Genomic DNA, 16,778 nt, shown 5'->3' on the forward strand with positions numbered 1-16,778 from the left:
CACAGAACACTATGAAGCGGGAAGAGATTGAAGCTTCTTCTACAAAGTAGAACCATTCCGGTTGTTTTCTCTTCACCCTAAATAGGACTTAAAATTAGTCAAATATAATATTTATTTTCTTTCTACACGATATCAACTTTAGAAGGATCTTATTTAGCTAGGGAGTATTCCAGTAGCTTACTATCAATGACACTCAGTTTTCTATCTCACAGGGAATATAGACAACACACAAAATTACAAGTTATGAATTGTTGTGAGATGCTTAATAGGGCTGAATCAATACAACTAATTTCTACAGAGCCTTTAAATATTGTAGGCAACTCCTCACAAAATTAAGCTTTTAATTCCAAAGGAGCACTTTGCAACTCAGATTAGAGTCACAGAGCACTTACAGAAATACAACCCTTTTGCCAAACACCTCTTTCCTCTACCTGCAGAGCTTATGTACTTCATAATCTATGTATTTTTGTCCATGTAGACCCTTTGGCTTTAAGAAATTATTCTTAAAATGTACATTACATGGCTCTATAGCTATTCATTATAAACAAAACTATTGTTATATAAAAACATTATCTTGAAAACTTGGGCTTCAAACATTGCCAACCAGGGGTCAGAATGTGTAGCCCTATTTTCTGCTATTCAACATTTTACGTACATCTTGCCCATTCTGATTTTCTCCATATATATATTCAGAGCGCTTCCGTGATGAGTCTCCCAGTCTGTATCCACCACCTGAAAATGACTGATAAAATATTTAAAAAGAAAGTTAATTAAAAAAATTAAACAGCCAGAATAGATACATGAAACAAGTTACAAAAATATTTAATGGGGTGCAAGCATATAAATTAAAATGTGAACAAGCCTGCTTTTTTAGTTAACACAAACACATAATGTTCTAATTAATATGCCTTCTAATTAGCAAATTAGGTAGTTAGAAATTATAACCATGCAAAGCAGTCAGTGTACTATGAAATGTTAAGATTGGAAATTGAACATTTGCAAGCATTAGTAATATAATTCACGAGACAATAAGCCATTTAGGCAAAAATAACTATAATTCGTTTGGTTTTCACCAAACTATCTTTTTTATACTTACTTTAGCTTTACTAAAATCACCTGAGGCTCTTGCGGCTTCATCCAGTGGAACTGCCCCATGTTCTTTCGCCTCTTTGAAAAGTTCATCAACAATTTTACTGGGATTCTTATTATCAGAAGGCCCAACAATCTGTAGTCCGCTATATTCTGAGTCACCTGAGTAAAATCTTTAAACAATAATGTACATCAGTGACAATCCTTTTGAAGTAATTGATGGACACCCATTTTTCAATAAAAAAGCTCAGTAAACAAATGGAGCCAAATTCTGGCACAAGACCTCTTCACTTTGATCACAGAAGCATTCATCCAGTTCTGGCTTTTGCAATACACAAAGAAGCACTGCTCAAAGAATTGTTACAGTATTGGACCTCCAAAGGTATAGAGGTTCTCAGAGGTTAGGAACCATGGTCATATTTTATAGCGAACACAGTCCTGACATAGCTGTGGCTTTACATGCCTTATCTTGTGTGGATTCCCCCAGCTCCTGGAAAGAATAATCTCCACTGGGAGGTTCTGTGCATGAGACTATGGCTAGTCTGATCAAAATAAGGATGCACAATTAACATTGCCTTTGTAGAATTAACATACAACTGTTTGGGGGAACAACTAAAAATAGCACCAAAGTCAGATTTTAGGCTTAATGGTCAATTATGGTCACATTTCTAACAATATTAGTTCTTTTTTTAACAACAATTAATTTATATTCTGAGGCACTTTAGAGTCTGCAGTAACTTCAGAGAAAACCACTGAATAAAAGAAACAGTAGTAAACATCTAGTTTATTTTCAAAATAGACTAATTTCTAGCCATTGCAGGAGATCCATTTCATAGGAGTGTATTATTTAGTAGTTTTATTATCTATAATCAGAAGTTATATACATGCCGGATAGTAAGATTAAAAGACTAGAAGTGCTTGGGGCTAATATGTGCTTAGACACCATGGTGATGGATGCTATCCAAATTTAGACAGATAGATATGACATACTGTCAAGCTGTAGCATCTTTAATGTCTGTTTGGTTTGATTTTAAACAGATAATAAAATGCTGAATGCTTCCTATTCTCTTTGGGCATACTATTTAAGTATAGGAGGCAAGGTGAGTTGATTCAGGATAAAACAAGTCAATCTGCTGCTGCTTACTAGAATAAAACTGATTCTGCTATCTCAACACTGATGTCTATAAACTAAGGGTGATGTGATGAAGCGGAGCTGGAGGTGATTGTTCTAACAAGTTAATAACTTATTGCTAGCAGTTTAAGGATTAAGTGTTACCTTTAATATTAAATACAAGATTCACACAACTGAAGGTAACAAAGGAACAAAGTTAAGCTGTGAAACAGGAACACAAACACAGAGAAGAGTTGCAAGGAAAAGCGGGGAAAAGATTCATTAGAAAAGATTTTTTGAGTAATGGACAGAGTTAGATTATTCTAGAGGAAAATTACTCAATATGCACCTGTGTAAATCTGACTATGAACCAAAAACGAAACTATTAAATAAAAGGTGCTCGAGTGGCTTACCAAACATAATGGACAGGAATGCAGATGTAAAAAATAAGCATATTTGGAAGAGCTACTAGCACGTTTTAATACCTCTACATCATATTCATTTCAGTTCCAGAAATAAAATCTAAGAAATATATAATTATTTACAAAATATGTAACATATAAATTTGATTTAATTCTAAAATTTATTTTCCTAAATTTGGCCTGGGCATTATGGATTATCAAGAGCAATACTTTGCCAGGGGAGAGGGAGGTTATAACAAATATTACATGTAAAACCAAAGAGATTAAGAATGGAAGCCTACAGTTCAGAAAGATTCAGATTATAGGTTGAATGTTGGACAAAGCATTTTATTTTAAATAGGAAAGGCTATCCTCCATACCTTGTGTTGCCATTTCCCTCTAATGAGTCACACAACAGCCCTTATGTTACCACTTAGAGCAGTGGTTCTCAGCTCTGATCTGCCGCTTGTTCAAGGAAAGCCCCTGGCGGGCTGAGCCAGTTTGTTTACCTGCTACGTCCGCAGGTTCAGCCAATTGCGGCTCCCACTGGCTGCGGTTCGCTGCTCCAGGCCAATGGCGGCTGCAGGAAGGGTGGCCAGCATATCCCTTGGCCTGCGCCACTTCCCGCAACCCCCATTGGTCTGAAGCGGCGAACCGCAGCCAGTGGGAGCCATGATTGGCCAAACCTGCAGACGCGGCAGGAAAACAAACCGGCCCGGCGCGCCAGGGGCTTTCCCTGAACAAGCCGTGGACCAGAGTTGAGAACCACTGACTTAGAGGAAAGACTAAGATCAACACCATTATGAAGAAAGAAAAAAAAATGTATGAATGAAAAAAATAAAAACTAAATTAATATATTCATAATTGTTATAGATAAATAAGCTTCTGTTTTTACAGTACCTTTGGTTTTCTTTGTCATCACTCATGCTTCTTTCTGGTTTTCTCAAACTTCTGAAGGAGTCAATTTTTAGACTGCCAACAAATATTTAAAAAAAATCATTTGATGATTACTGATATATACACTGCATCATATATCCATGGTGACAAGCACTTCACACTTTATGACTGTCTTTTTTTTTTTTTTAAGTATACAAAAAACTAAGAGAGAGAGCAAAAATAAGGTCTCTCAAAAGTTCTGACCTGATGGGTTCCAACAGCCATTCAGGCTCAATGTTTAAGCATTTTATAAAATAATTCTAAATTGTTGACACTCTGTAACAGCATATGTTCTTTTGACCACAGTAAATAGTTCCAAATATTTGCCATGTAGCAAGGAAAGAATGGAGGGCAGCTCATTTAGGACCATACAGCAATACCCTTATGCATGCTGAATGACAATTTACTTCAAAAGTGGCCTCACTGACATCAACAGGTAACATTCAGTGTGAATAAGGGTTGCAGAATCTGGCCCTTAACCTTCAATTATATTTAAAAACTGGTTTTGTAGTACAGTATCTCCTCGCTTAACGTTGTAGTTATGTTCCTGAAAAATGTGACTTTAAGCAAAACGATGTTAAGCAAATCCAATTTTCCCATAAGAATTAATGTAATTGGGGGGGTTAGGTTCCAGGGAAATTTTTTTCACCAAGCAAAAAACTATATATAAATAAATAAATAAAAATATATATAAAAACACACACACACACACAAAATAAGTTTTAAAACAAACAATTTAATACTGTACACAGCAATGATGATTGTGAAGCTTGGTTGAAGTCGTGAAGTTAGAGGGTGGAAGAGGGTGGGATATTTCCTAGGGAATGTCTTACTGCTAAATGATGAACTAGCATTCGGCTGAGCCCTCAAGGGTTAAACACATTTTTGTTAATGTAGCCTCACACTGTACAAGGCAGCATGAATGGAGGGAGGGGAGACAGCATGGCAGACAGAGACACACACCCTGTGTGTGTGGGGGAGAGAGAGAGAGAGAGAGAGATACGCATTGCCCCTTTAAGTATGCTGACACCATTCTAAGTACATTGCCTCAAAGATCAGGAAGTTGAGACAGCAGCTGCGGCCAGCCTCCTGAGCCCTGTCCCCATATAGAGAAGGGCTAAGCGGGGGGGGGGTGGGGGGGCAGGAGTAGAGGAGTAGAGGGACACCCTGACATTAGTCCCCCTCTTCCCCCCTCCCATACACAGCAATCAGGAGGCTCCCGGGAGTAGCTCTAAGGCAGAGGGCAGGAGCAGCACATGGCGGGGGGGGAAGGGGGGGGAGAGAGGCAGGACAGCTGAACTGCCAGCAATTGGTAGCCTGCTGGGCGGCTGCTGCACAGGGAACTTAGGGGAGCGGGGAGCTGATATGAGGGCTGCTGGTCCACCCTGGTTCCAAGCCCCCACCAGCTAGCTGCAACGAGCTGCTCTTCCTGCAAGCAGTGGACAAAGCAGGCGGCTGCCAAACAACATTATAAGGAAGCATTGTGCAACTTTAAACGAGCATGTTCCCTAATTGATCAGCAACGTAACAACGTTTACCGGGACAAGTTTAAGTGAGGAGTTACTGTACTTGAACCTGCAATCGGACCAACCAGCATTACTATTATTTATTTGTATTACCAAAGTGCTAGGTACCCCAGTCATGGACCCGGACCCCATTGTGATAGGTGCTGTACACAGACCAAAAAGACAGTCACTGGTCCCAAAGAGCTTACAAGCAGTAGTTTCCCCAATCCTTACTGTTCATTATATGAATTCAAAAATATTCTTAAAGCCAACATTGCAAAAGTTTACAGTAAACATTTAGAATGAATTTAAAAGATACTTTGTAATAGGGAATCAGAACCACTGCACTAGCTTCAGATCCATGGGATAGGTCCACCACTGGTGCAAACTGTCCTAGCTCCACTGACTTCAGTGGTACATTGACAATTGATGTAGACTACAATCTATCCAAATTAGGAATTATTTAACATTGTGTAGTTAAGGGGGCATCTTTTCTTTCCAAAAATGATTCATCTGAGTCATGGTATATGATTGCCAATAGAGAGTCAGAGTTTGCCAACATATACCATTCTGAAGTATTCAAGATACAGTACCAACCTATTCCCTACTTGAAACAGGAAGTAAGTATAACAACTTTGTGGTATGTATTGGCAAGCAGATTTTTAATAGTGATATCCATAGATGGTTAACCATCCTATATTGGCGATCTCAACCAGAAACAATTATTATTGTCCCCCAAGTATCCGACCCTGGGGTGAATTTCATCTTTCCAGAGATCCATGTGCACAAATGGATTGGAGGTTGTCCAGTCGTGGAGATGTCCACTGGTATACACCCATTTTTTAAAAAATGAGATTCACATTGACACATCTGTGTGGATGGGGTCTTTTTGGAAAGCCACAAAAGCCTTGTGTTTGGTTCATCATGTCCCAGTCACTTGCCACATATAGATCATTTTAAAAACAAAACACATCTTACTGTTCAGTTGTTTTGTACTTGATTAATTTAAACTTGGCAAGATTTTTTAGAAGATTATTTGAGAGTGCTATAATGAGTCTCCATATATTCTGTTATGTGTACCCTAAGTACTTAAAGCAAATTCTTGTTGGCTGCATGCACCTAAACATGCCAGAAAAACAGAGAAATATATTCAATTTCTCTACCACACAGAGGTTGTCCACCCAAGTTCTTTGTTCCCATGAAGAATCTTAGAGGATATTTGCCAAATCTCCTATGGTAGATGCTGCTGAGGGATAATTTTGGATAGGGCTTAATGGTCACGGATCATAGTCCTCATGTTGACATAAGCACTGTGGTTTCCTGACCCAAAAGAGACACCTATGCATAGTCCTCCATGTGAATTGCTCCTGCTCCTAACAGTTGTTCCCCTTAAAAAAGAAAACAGGTCATATGTCCAAATCTGTGCGATAGCATAACTACTTCTGCATTTAACTTTGAGTCTTTTTCCAGCATCTAACAGAAACATATAGTGGTTGGGACCAGCTGCAGAATGAAGACTACTCAATAAATAAATATATGCTACAAATACTTCCTAAGGAAGCAGAGTGGGCATAGTATTATAGGGACACCCATTTTTCTCTTCTGTGTTGTTACAGTTTTTTAAATAAGCATTGGAATATAATACTTCTTTGAGCTCAAATTTCTGAATGTTGTGACAAAAGCAGGGTTAGTAAACTGAAACAGATATTACAGATGTCAAATAAATTACAAATCCTAATGTACAAATCACTTCTTACCTCTGAACAGGTAGTCTTGGGTTACCGACCACTGTAGCTGGTGGTCTGTCAGAATGGGATAACTTGCTTTTAACTTCATCTTCATATAACCCAGCCAAAGCCAACTACATACAATACCAGACTTTTTAGAAAATCGATAAGACTAGAGATATAAACTATACAAAGAACAAGAAAATAAATATTGTATTCATTGTTTTAGAAGCCCAGGTTCCTTATTGATTTAGAAACACGAGTGACATTATTCAGATACTCATAAATATTTGTCTGGATACTTGTACTCTGAAATAAACACACTTGTATTTATTTACATATTAAAATAAACACAAGTCTGAATTACCCCATTAAATATGTAATAAGGCTACATTAGCACAGAATGACTAGACTTTTATACAGAAGCATCTGTTCAGAATACATAGAAAGCACTCACATTACTTGTAAAAGGTTAAGACAAAGATATTCTATGTTCATGTGAAGCAATAAGCCACATTACTTTCAATAAGGTTGTTAGAGAACACAACAGTAATAGCTTTTGATTTATATTTTTCAGTTTCTACATAACAGGTTTATAACCAGGACAGAATGTACTAATATTAAGATCCCAATTTAGCAAAGCACCTTAGCATGTGTTAACACTGACTTCAACAAGTGTTTAAAGGCTTACACCCAAGCGTAATAATCTGTATTAGAAAGGCTTTTCCCAAGGATAGTCCTAGATGCTGCCATTTCTCTGGCAGATTCAGCTTTAAAAACAGTATGCGAAGGTATACCAAATACGACATTTTTAGTAGCTTGATTTCTATTGTCTTTAACAATGTTGTACTTTGGTTCTGAGACAAAAATTTTAGTATTTTAAAAAACATTAAATTTTTTGTCTCAAAACCAGAGTTCTAAAATTTGATTCTGCTGTTCCCTGGAGTGATATTAACATTTCACCACATGGTGCTGCAGGGCTGTAATTCTACTATGGTTTGGCTTACAAAACAACAAACATTAAAATAATGAGAGCCCTCTGCAAGACAAACTGTTTTAGAATCACAGTATTTAATACTGTAATAAGTGTTGTCATGAGATGCTTGTTATCCAGGAAAGTAAACTAGTTGAAGAATTGAGGCTATTAAGAAAATTGTACAGAGTAGTTAGACTGCAATAGAACTTTTAAAAGACATCCAGTGTCTCAAACTTAATATGCATTCTACAGATTTGTGCTAGTTAAAAAGGGAACTTTTATTTCAGATACATTTAACACCATGAAAGACCATCTACTCAAAAAGCCTGCTTAACTACAAGTCCGATCTTCAACAGTTGGAAACCTGAAGATGAATGTAACTACTGTATGCTTCAGTTAAAAATGTTATTCTCAATAGACTCATAGGCTTTATCAACAATAATTAACGTGCAAACCTAATATTAGTAAGTAGAAAGGAAAAATGGTAAGGACTGGTCAGCAAAGTACTGGCCTTGTGTGTAATGTAAACAAAAACAGTAACACTGCCTAGAGTTTCATGTTTCTTTTAGTTAAGTAATAGCTAAGGGTAGGTCCACACTTGTGTATTGTGTAGAGTAGACACAGCACGCCCAATCAGCAAGGGTATAAAATAGTAGTATAGACAATGAGGCATGGTTGAGTAGAGCAGAAGGCCCTACATGCCTGAATGTTAAAGTATATACCCTACACAGCTCTTTACATGCCCAAGCTCTTTACATACCAGTAGATCTCTGCTGGAGACTTTCATTTCCACAGCGAGTGTGGACATCACCTGCCCTTCATTGCGGCATGCAGCTACATGCAGTGGCATTGGAACTATTTTTATTGTGGGGGTGCTGAAAGCCATTGAACAAAACGGTATACCCTGTATATGATGGAAACCACTTCAAGCCAGGGGTTGCTAGTACACCCGCAGCACCAGGACCCCTGGCTACACCTACCCTTCATGCTGCTGCAAGCATGGTCAAGCATAGACATGGTTTTAAAGAATTTTATTTGGAAGCCTTTCATAGTTTTAAAGTTGGTGGGGAAAATGAATGCTGAAAAAGAAATGGTTACAGCTGAGAAGATTTTATATCCTTTCTTTGCAGGAAGCTAGAAATGGGAGCCAAACTCTCTCCAGGCTGGGGCACCTCTCCATTGCTCCAGTGTTTGAAAGCCAGGCTCATCGGTGCAACAAGAAGGTTTTGGGATTAAGCAGCTTTATTCTGGCCCTGCAAACAAGAGCGGGCAGCCTCATCGGGCCGGGCTATTAAGTCCTGAAAAATGTGGGTCTCGTGAGAGAAGGGGTGTGACACAAAGCCGCCTGGCGGATCACCCCACGCCCTATGGCACGTTACGGCCCCGTGGGGAGGAGCACGGCGGCGGAGGGCCCAGGGGCAGGGTGCCAGGTGTGTGCATGGAAAGGGAAGGCAGCAGCCCCGCGCCAGCGCTCAGCTCCCAGTGCCCCGCTCCGCCGGGAGATACAGCCCGCCGGGCAGCGCCCTCCGCGCGCCTCCCACCGCAGAGACTGGCCTTGCCCAGCCCCGCCCAGCAGCCCGGGGCAGCCTCCGGGCTCTTGTTCGTCGTTCCCGGGTACCGCCCCGGCCCTCCCGTACCTGTAAGTCCCGGGCCGTGGGTGGCCGGGCAGTAGCCCGGGGCCCTTTGTCCCGCCGCGGCCCGTCAACCGCCGCCTCTTCCCGCTGCCCCGCGGCTTCCCCGCCGTCCGCCATCTTCAGCAGCACGGAGGGAGCCGCAGCCCGGCTCCGAGCGGCGCCCTGCGGACCTGGAGGGAAGCGCCGCAGAGCGCTTCCGTCGCCAGGCTGCCATGGCAACGGGAGGAGCGGGACTGGACCAGTCCACGAGCCCTAGCCCCGCCCCCTCCGCAAACGTGTGATTGCGCGCGTGCCTGCTCCCCTCGGTGTGTGCGCGTGCACACACATATGCCCCCCCACCCCGGCCCCCATGTGTGCAGGGCCCAGCGTGCCGCTTTGTATGATTGCCCAGCTTCCTGTTGTGGGCATGCATAGGCCTAGGTGCTGGGGGTGCTGCTACACCTCTTGGCTTGAAGTGGTTTCCATTACATACAAGGTTTACAGTTTGGTTCAGTCACAGTGTTTTCCCCAGGAATTGAAATTAGGGGTGGGTGTTTGAATTTACAAGGGAGCAGGGTCAGGGCCAATGAGGGGTGAGACTATGGGCTGTATGGCACCATAGTAAAAACTGAAAAAATGTTTCATGACCATTTTATTAGATTTAACTCATGTTTTAAAATCATCACACAAATTAAAGTTGGCTACTCAAGCCTTCTAGGAAGCACTAGATCTACATCCTTCTTGGTTTCTTGTTATAATTTTGCACAACTCTGTTAATAAACTTCTTGAATACAATGCGTTCATCTTTGGTGGCTTCTCGTGTGTCTGGTACTTTCATTCCTTCAACTGATATTCTTATTAGTTTATTCATATGATCAGGCAGGAGGCAACTTCTTTCAGAACACAAAATTCTATTCAATGATGAACAAGAACGCTCAACTGTTGTGACTGAGAGTAGCAAGAGATGAATTCCTACTTCTTTCAGCCCAGGAAACATAGCACAAAGATCGGGTCGAGCCACTAATGATGATAAAAAAGAAGTTGAAGTCAAATCTTCATTCATTCATCGTATGATATTCCACTCTGTGTTCAAATTCTCTGTTCTGTCCTGAGCATGGCAGCCCCATTGCTGGTAGTGCCTCATTCCACTCAGCTGTCGGTGTTTTATAGGACAGGGATCTGTAAAAGCTACGTAGAGGTTGAGTAGAATCTAGAAATCACTCTTGTAGATTTGTAACAATCAAGTCTGTGTACTTTTTCAGTTGTCTTGACAAACACTTCTTGTCCGCTTCACTTAAGGATTCAATATAAATGCCTTCATTAGTCAACTTCTGGACTGAAGTCTTTGCTTCTTCCAGCACTTTTTCAAGGGCTAGCTCTCTGATTGATCCAAATATAGCTTCTATTTCTGGACAAAGTTCTACTACTGTTGTAGCAGATGCCTGGATGCATTGTTTAATGACCCAAGTGGTTCAAGTGGTAGACTTAGAGAGAGAGAGAATGGCAATGATCTTCTCTGAATGTAGTAGCAAAAGTAATCCCTCAGCCTCACTACTTAGATCCATCCCATCTTGGTAGATACTTTCCAAAGCCGGTAATAATGACTGGAGTAATTTTAAGACAACAGCCAAGGATCACTCATGAGAAAGCCAGAGGGTTTTCCCAGGTTGGACTAGTTTGAACTTTAGTCCCAGTGTAACTTCAGTCTTTTTGGACTCTTGCTGAAAAAAGAATATACTGAAGACATTAAATTTATAGCTTTTTAAATGTCTTTTGAAGTGTAGTACTTGTGGCACCTTAGAGACTAACCAATTTATTTGAGCATAAGCTTTCGTGAGCTACAGCTCAGTTCATTGGATGTAGCTCACGAAAGCTTATGCTCAAATAAATTGGTTAGTCTCTAAGGTGCCACAAGTCCTCCTTTTCTTTTTGCGAATACAGACTAACACAGCTGTTACTCTGAAACCTTTTGAAGAGTCTGCAGCTCGTACTAGTGCTAGTTGGAGTAGATGGCCTCTGCAATGTGTATAGGAGAAATTAGGGTTACACTTTTCTCTGAGCAAAGCTTGTGCTCCACCATGTCTTCCAGAGAAGTTTGCAGCTCCATCAAATGCATAAGCAGCCATCTGTTTGGGATCCAATGGACAAGCATTTAACTCTAAGATGTGGGTTGTCACAGGTGCAGCCAATGTGTCTTCTATAACTTGAACATCTAGAAATGCATCTAGTGGCCTACCACTGACATCAAGATAACGTACACAATGACTTAATACTTGATGCCCATTTGCATTGGTGCATTCATCAGCCATGTATGCTGTCAGGGTTCCTTCCACACCCTGAACTTTAGGGTACCGATGCGGGGACCTGCATGAAAGACCCCCTAAGCTTATTCTTACCAGCTTAGGTTAAAAGCTTCCCCAAGGTACAAGCTTTGTTTTGTCCTTGGACAGTATGCTGCTACCACCAAGCATTTTAAATAAAGAACAGGGAAAGAGACCACTTGGAGACGTCTTCCCCAAAAATATCCCCCCATGCCCTACACCCCCTTTCCTGGGGAAGGCTTGATAATAATCCTCACCAATTTGTACAAGTGAACACAGACCCAAACCCTTTGATCTTAAGAACAATGAAAAAGCGATCAGGTTCTTAAAAGAAGAATTTTAATTAAAGAAAAAGTAAAAGAATCACCTCTGTAAAATCAGGATGGTAAAGACCTTACAAGACAATTAGATTCAAACCATAGAGAATCCCTCTAGCCAAAACCTTAAGTTACAAAAAGACACAAAAACAGGAATATACGTTCCATCCAGCACAGCTTATTTTACCAGCCATTAAACAAAAGGAAATCTAACGCATTTTCTAGCTAGATTACTTACTAACTTAACAGGAGTTGGAAGGCTGCATTCCTGATCTGTTCCTGGCAAAAGCAATACACAGACAGACAGAACCCTTTGTTCCTCCATGCTCCAGATTTGAAAGTATCTTGTCCCCTCATTGGTCATTTTGGGTCAGGTGCCAACGAGGTTACCTTAGCTTCTTAACCCTTTACAGGTGAAAGTGTTTTGCCTCTGGTCAGGAGGAATTTTATAGCACTGTATACAGAAAGGTGGTTACCCTTCCCTTTATATTTATGATGTATGCAAATTTTTGGAACTTGGTAAAAGAATTCTTCACTTTTTCAACTGTTGAGTCTTTCACTGTTGCACCGCATGCTTCTAGCCATCAGTTCAGTTTCTTGCAGAAAGATAGTGAGCATTTGATGGTCTTGTTCGGAACCAGTGTTCAACTTCAGAATGAACCAGTGACAATGCACTTAACATTGGCCTCCAGTTTGTAGTGTGTGGTATCTCTTGCTTAAATAGAAAGTATGATGCCACAGCCATGTTTGTTCTCATGAACTGTGTTGTGTCTCCAGCATTCTTAACAGCCTCATTAAGTACTTCTAAAATTGGCTTTGAAAGTGGGGTTATAAGGCTTTCTGCATGTTGATGCAGTCCAGAGGCATGGTGTTTTGCAGCCTTTTCACATAAAGGGTTAAGAAGCTAAGGTAACCTCGCTGGCACCTGACCCAAAATGACCAATGAAGGGACAAGATACTTTCAAATCTGGAGCGGGGAGGAACAAAGGGTTCTGTCTGTCTGTGTGTTCCTTTTGCCAGGAACAGATCAGGAATGCAGCCTTCCAACTCCTGTTAAGTTAGTAAGTAATCTAGCTAGAAAATGCGTTAGATTTCCTTTTGTTTAATGGCTGGTAAAATAAGCTGTGCTGGATGGAATGTATATTCCTGTCAGCATTGGCTTTGCTGATCAGTCTGACAAACCAAGCTCCTCCACTTTTACCAATTATAGCATTGGAAAGCTTTCTTTCTTCATCAGCTTTTTTGCAAGGGTGCACCAGTAGCCATCTTTTGTAACTTCAATAAATAGGAACACTTTGACTGACAAACATCAGGCCTACTAGGAAACATATTTATATAAGTTTCCATTCTCAGTCACAAATCTAGCATTCTGGAGCAAAGTCACTAAAATATAGTCCAACAAACAAATATTTATTTAATGTACCCCTCACTTTTCCCTCCACTGCACCCCACTCACCGGTGTTGTCCTTGGTTAGTGGAGACTCAGAGTTCAGAGGTGCTTTCACATGAGTTTACCTCCCAGGTGGGGGGCAAGAAGGCACCTTGCTCATTCCTCCAGCTGCTCACTGTTCGCTCTGGCCACTGTTGTTCATTGTGCCACCGTTCACTCCATCGCTCTGTTGCCAATGGCCCTGCACCATCACCTTCTGCTGCCACCTGCCACTGTGACCTCTGCGAGTTGGTCTCTTGAGGGTCCACCCAACTATCAGTGATTTCAGTTGAGCTCTCAGTGGGGGAGCCTCGCTGCTTGTGCAAGCTGGGCCGTCTCTTCCACAGAAACAGTGTCCCACAGCAGGTCTAAGTACTTTGACCTGATAATCAGTAATTTCAGCTGTAGTTGTCACTTAACAAAACAAAAGACTATCTATGGAGCCTAATCAGATCTGTCTTTAAACAGCGGAGAGGGGCAGGTCAAATAGTACTTGTGACTCAGGCAGACCATCAAGCAAAACACCTGTCCCCACCCTCTCTCTTGATGCCCTCAATCAGCACAGGCTAAGTACACTTCTACTGCCCTTTACTCATACAATATGAATAACATTTCATTTCCCCCCCACCCCATTCAAGTGATTTGTAACCCAACCCCAGCCAAAATTTATCACTTGGGCAACACAGCCCTGTTTGCTGGATACCTAAGTAGATTAGGTGTGAATGTAAATATAATCTGGTCCTGAAGCCTTTCTGCCCAGCCTCCAGCTCATCACTAGCTGTCAGGGAGAGCTCATTTAGACTTTGTTACAAATCATAATTTGAAATTATTAGGTTGGCCAACATTGCCAAAATGAATGCACTGACATTGTCAAAAAAAAAACAACAACAGCTGTATAAGGAAACTAGTCTATGTCCATACTTTTCAAATCAATTATACTTTTTCAGATACACATTTTATCATACACTGTATATGCTTTTAAAGTGTGTATTAATATTTCCATTTCAATTCAAATTTCCAAAAAATCACTAAATTGGCAACACTGCATGTAATTAGTTCACAAAACTGAGGTGGGGGTCTAGGGAAATCGCTGGTTCAGTGGCTCTCAGCAGCCCCACTATACAAATTGTTCCAGCACCTGTGTGCATATGCCCACCTGCCCATGTATGTGCACTCACTCCTGTGTGTGTGCCCACAGGCACGCATGTATGTGTCTGCCTACTCATGTGTATGTTTCTGCCTGTCCCCATGTATGTCTGCACATGTCTGCTGCTGTGTGGGCCTGGGTGTGCTTCCTGCCCCCCAGAGTGCATGGGTGTGTGCACCTGCCTACCACTGTGTGTGTATACATCTGCCCACCCCACGGGTGTGTGACTGCCTGCTCCGTGTGTGTGTGTGCTCGAGTGTTAGAGTTGCCAGGTATCCGGTTATTGACTGGAACACCTGGTCAAAAGGGGACCCTGGCAGCTCCGTCAGCACCACTGACCAGGCCATTAAAAGTCCGGTCAGCGGCACAGCAGGAGTAAGGCAGGCTCCCTGCCTGCTCTGGCTCCGCGTGGCTCCCAGAAGCAGCCGGCATTTCCCTGCAGCCCCTAGGCCAGAGGTGGGCAAACTACAGCCCGCAGGCCACATCCGGCCCGTGGGACTGTCCTGCCCGGCCCCTAAGCTCACGGCCGGGGAGGCTAGCCTCCGGCCCCTCCCCTGCTGTCCCTCCTCCCCCGCACTCTCAGCTTGCCGCGCGGGTAGCACGGCTTGCGCCCGCCCACCTCCCAGGCTTTCCAATAAGCCTGTCCTGCCACTCTGAGCGGCCTGATAAGGGGAAGGGGGGTTGGATAAGGGGCAGGAGGTCCCGGGGGGCAAGTCAGGGGACAGGGGGTGGTTGGATGGGGTGGAGTTTCGGGGGTCAGGGGCTGTCAGGAGACAGGGAGCGGGGGGAGGGGGGGTTAAATAGGGGGTGGGGTCCCGGGGGGTTGGAGGGTCCTGGGTGGGGGCAGTCAGGGGACACGGACACTAATTAGGTCAGCATTAACTTGTATGGCTTCCCATCCTACTTAGAGAAACTCCCTAGCAAAGCATAGTTGGGTGAACATCAGGAGGAAGGGAAGACTTAGCCCTGGTCTACACTAGGACTTTAGGTCGAATTTAGCAACGTTAAATCGATTTAAACCTGCACCCGTCCACACAGTGAAGCCCTTTATTTCGACTTAAAGGGCTCTTAAAATCGATTTCCTTACTCCACCCCTGACAAGTGGATTAGCACTTAAATCGACGTTCCCAGCTCGAATTTGGGGTACTGTGGACACAATTCGATGGTATTGGCCTCCGGGAGCTATCCCAGAGTGCTCCATTATGACCGCTCTGGACAGCACTCTCAACTCAGATGCACTGGCCAGGTAGACAGGAAAAGAACCGCAAACTTTTGAATCTCATTTCCTGTTTGGCCAGCGTGGCAAGCTGCAGGTGACCATGCAGAGCTCATCAGCACAGGTGACCATGATGGAGTCCCAGAATCGCAAAAGAGCTCCAGCATGGACTGAACGGGAGGTACGGGATATGATCGCTGTTTGGGGAGAGGAATCTGTGCTATCAGAACTCCGTTCCAGTTTTCGAAATGCCAAAACCTTTGTGAAAATCTCCCAGGGCATGAAGGACAGAGGCCATAACAGGGACCCGAAGCAGTGCCGCGTGAAACTGAAGGAGCTGAGGCAAGCCTACCAGAAAACCAGAGAGGCAAACAGCCGCTCTGGGTCAGAGCCCCAAACATGCCGCTTCTATGATGAGCTGCATGCCATTTTAGGGGGTTCAGCCACCACTACCCCAGCCGTGTTGTTTGACTCCTTCAATGGAGATGGAGGCAATACGGAAGCAGGTTTTGGGGACGAAGAAGATGATGATGAGGAGGAGGTTGTAAATAGCTCACAGCAAGCAAGCGGAGAAACCGGTTTTCCCGACAGCCAGGAACTGTTTCTCACCCTAGACCTGGAGCCAGTACCCCCCGAACCCACCCAAGGCTGCCTCCTGGACCTAGCAGGCGGAGAAGGGACCTCTGGTGAGTGTACCTTTTAAAATGCTATACATGGTTTAAAAGCAAGCATGTGAAAGGATTACTTTGCCCTGGCATTCGCGGTTCTCCTAGATGTAGTCCTAAAGCCTTTGCAAAAGGTTTCTGGGGAGGGCAGCCTTATTTCGTCCTTCATGGTAGGACACTTTATCACTCCAGGCCAGTAACACATACTCGGGAATCACTGTAGAACAAAGCATTGCAGTGTATGTTTGCTGGCATTCAACCAAAATCCGTTCTTTATCTCTCTGTGTTATCCTCAGGAGAGTGAGATATAATTCATGGTCACCTG

At 42.7% G+C, this 16,778-nt stretch overlaps 1 protein-coding gene across 1 annotated transcript in view; it reads right to left on the reverse strand.

The window, feature by feature from the left end:
- The window catches only part of UBXN2B (UBX domain protein 2B), a 28,312-nt gene extending 18,711 nt beyond the window's left edge, over nucleotides 1-9,601 (reverse strand). The window contains exons 1-5 of the mRNA XM_084618252.1: nucleotides 9,383-9,601; nucleotides 6,800-6,903; nucleotides 3,502-3,573; nucleotides 1,097-1,262; nucleotides 656-742 (exon numbers count right to left, since the gene is read on the reverse strand). Coding sequence (XP_084474378.1) covers nucleotides 656-742; nucleotides 1,097-1,262; nucleotides 3,502-3,573; nucleotides 6,800-6,903; nucleotides 9,383-9,496 — 543 coding nt within the window. The 5' untranslated portion in view covers nucleotides 9,497-9,601. The remainder of the gene's footprint in view (nucleotides 1-655; nucleotides 743-1,096; nucleotides 1,263-3,501; nucleotides 3,574-6,799; nucleotides 6,904-9,382) is intronic.
- Between the last annotated feature and the right edge of the window lie 7,177 nt (nucleotides 9,602-16,778).

Source organism: Lepidochelys olivacea (assembly GCF_965140295.1).
Source record: "Lepidochelys olivacea isolate rLepOli2 genome assembly, chromosome: 2".
Taxonomy (NCBI): Eukaryota; Metazoa; Chordata; order Testudines; family Cheloniidae; genus Lepidochelys; species Lepidochelys olivacea.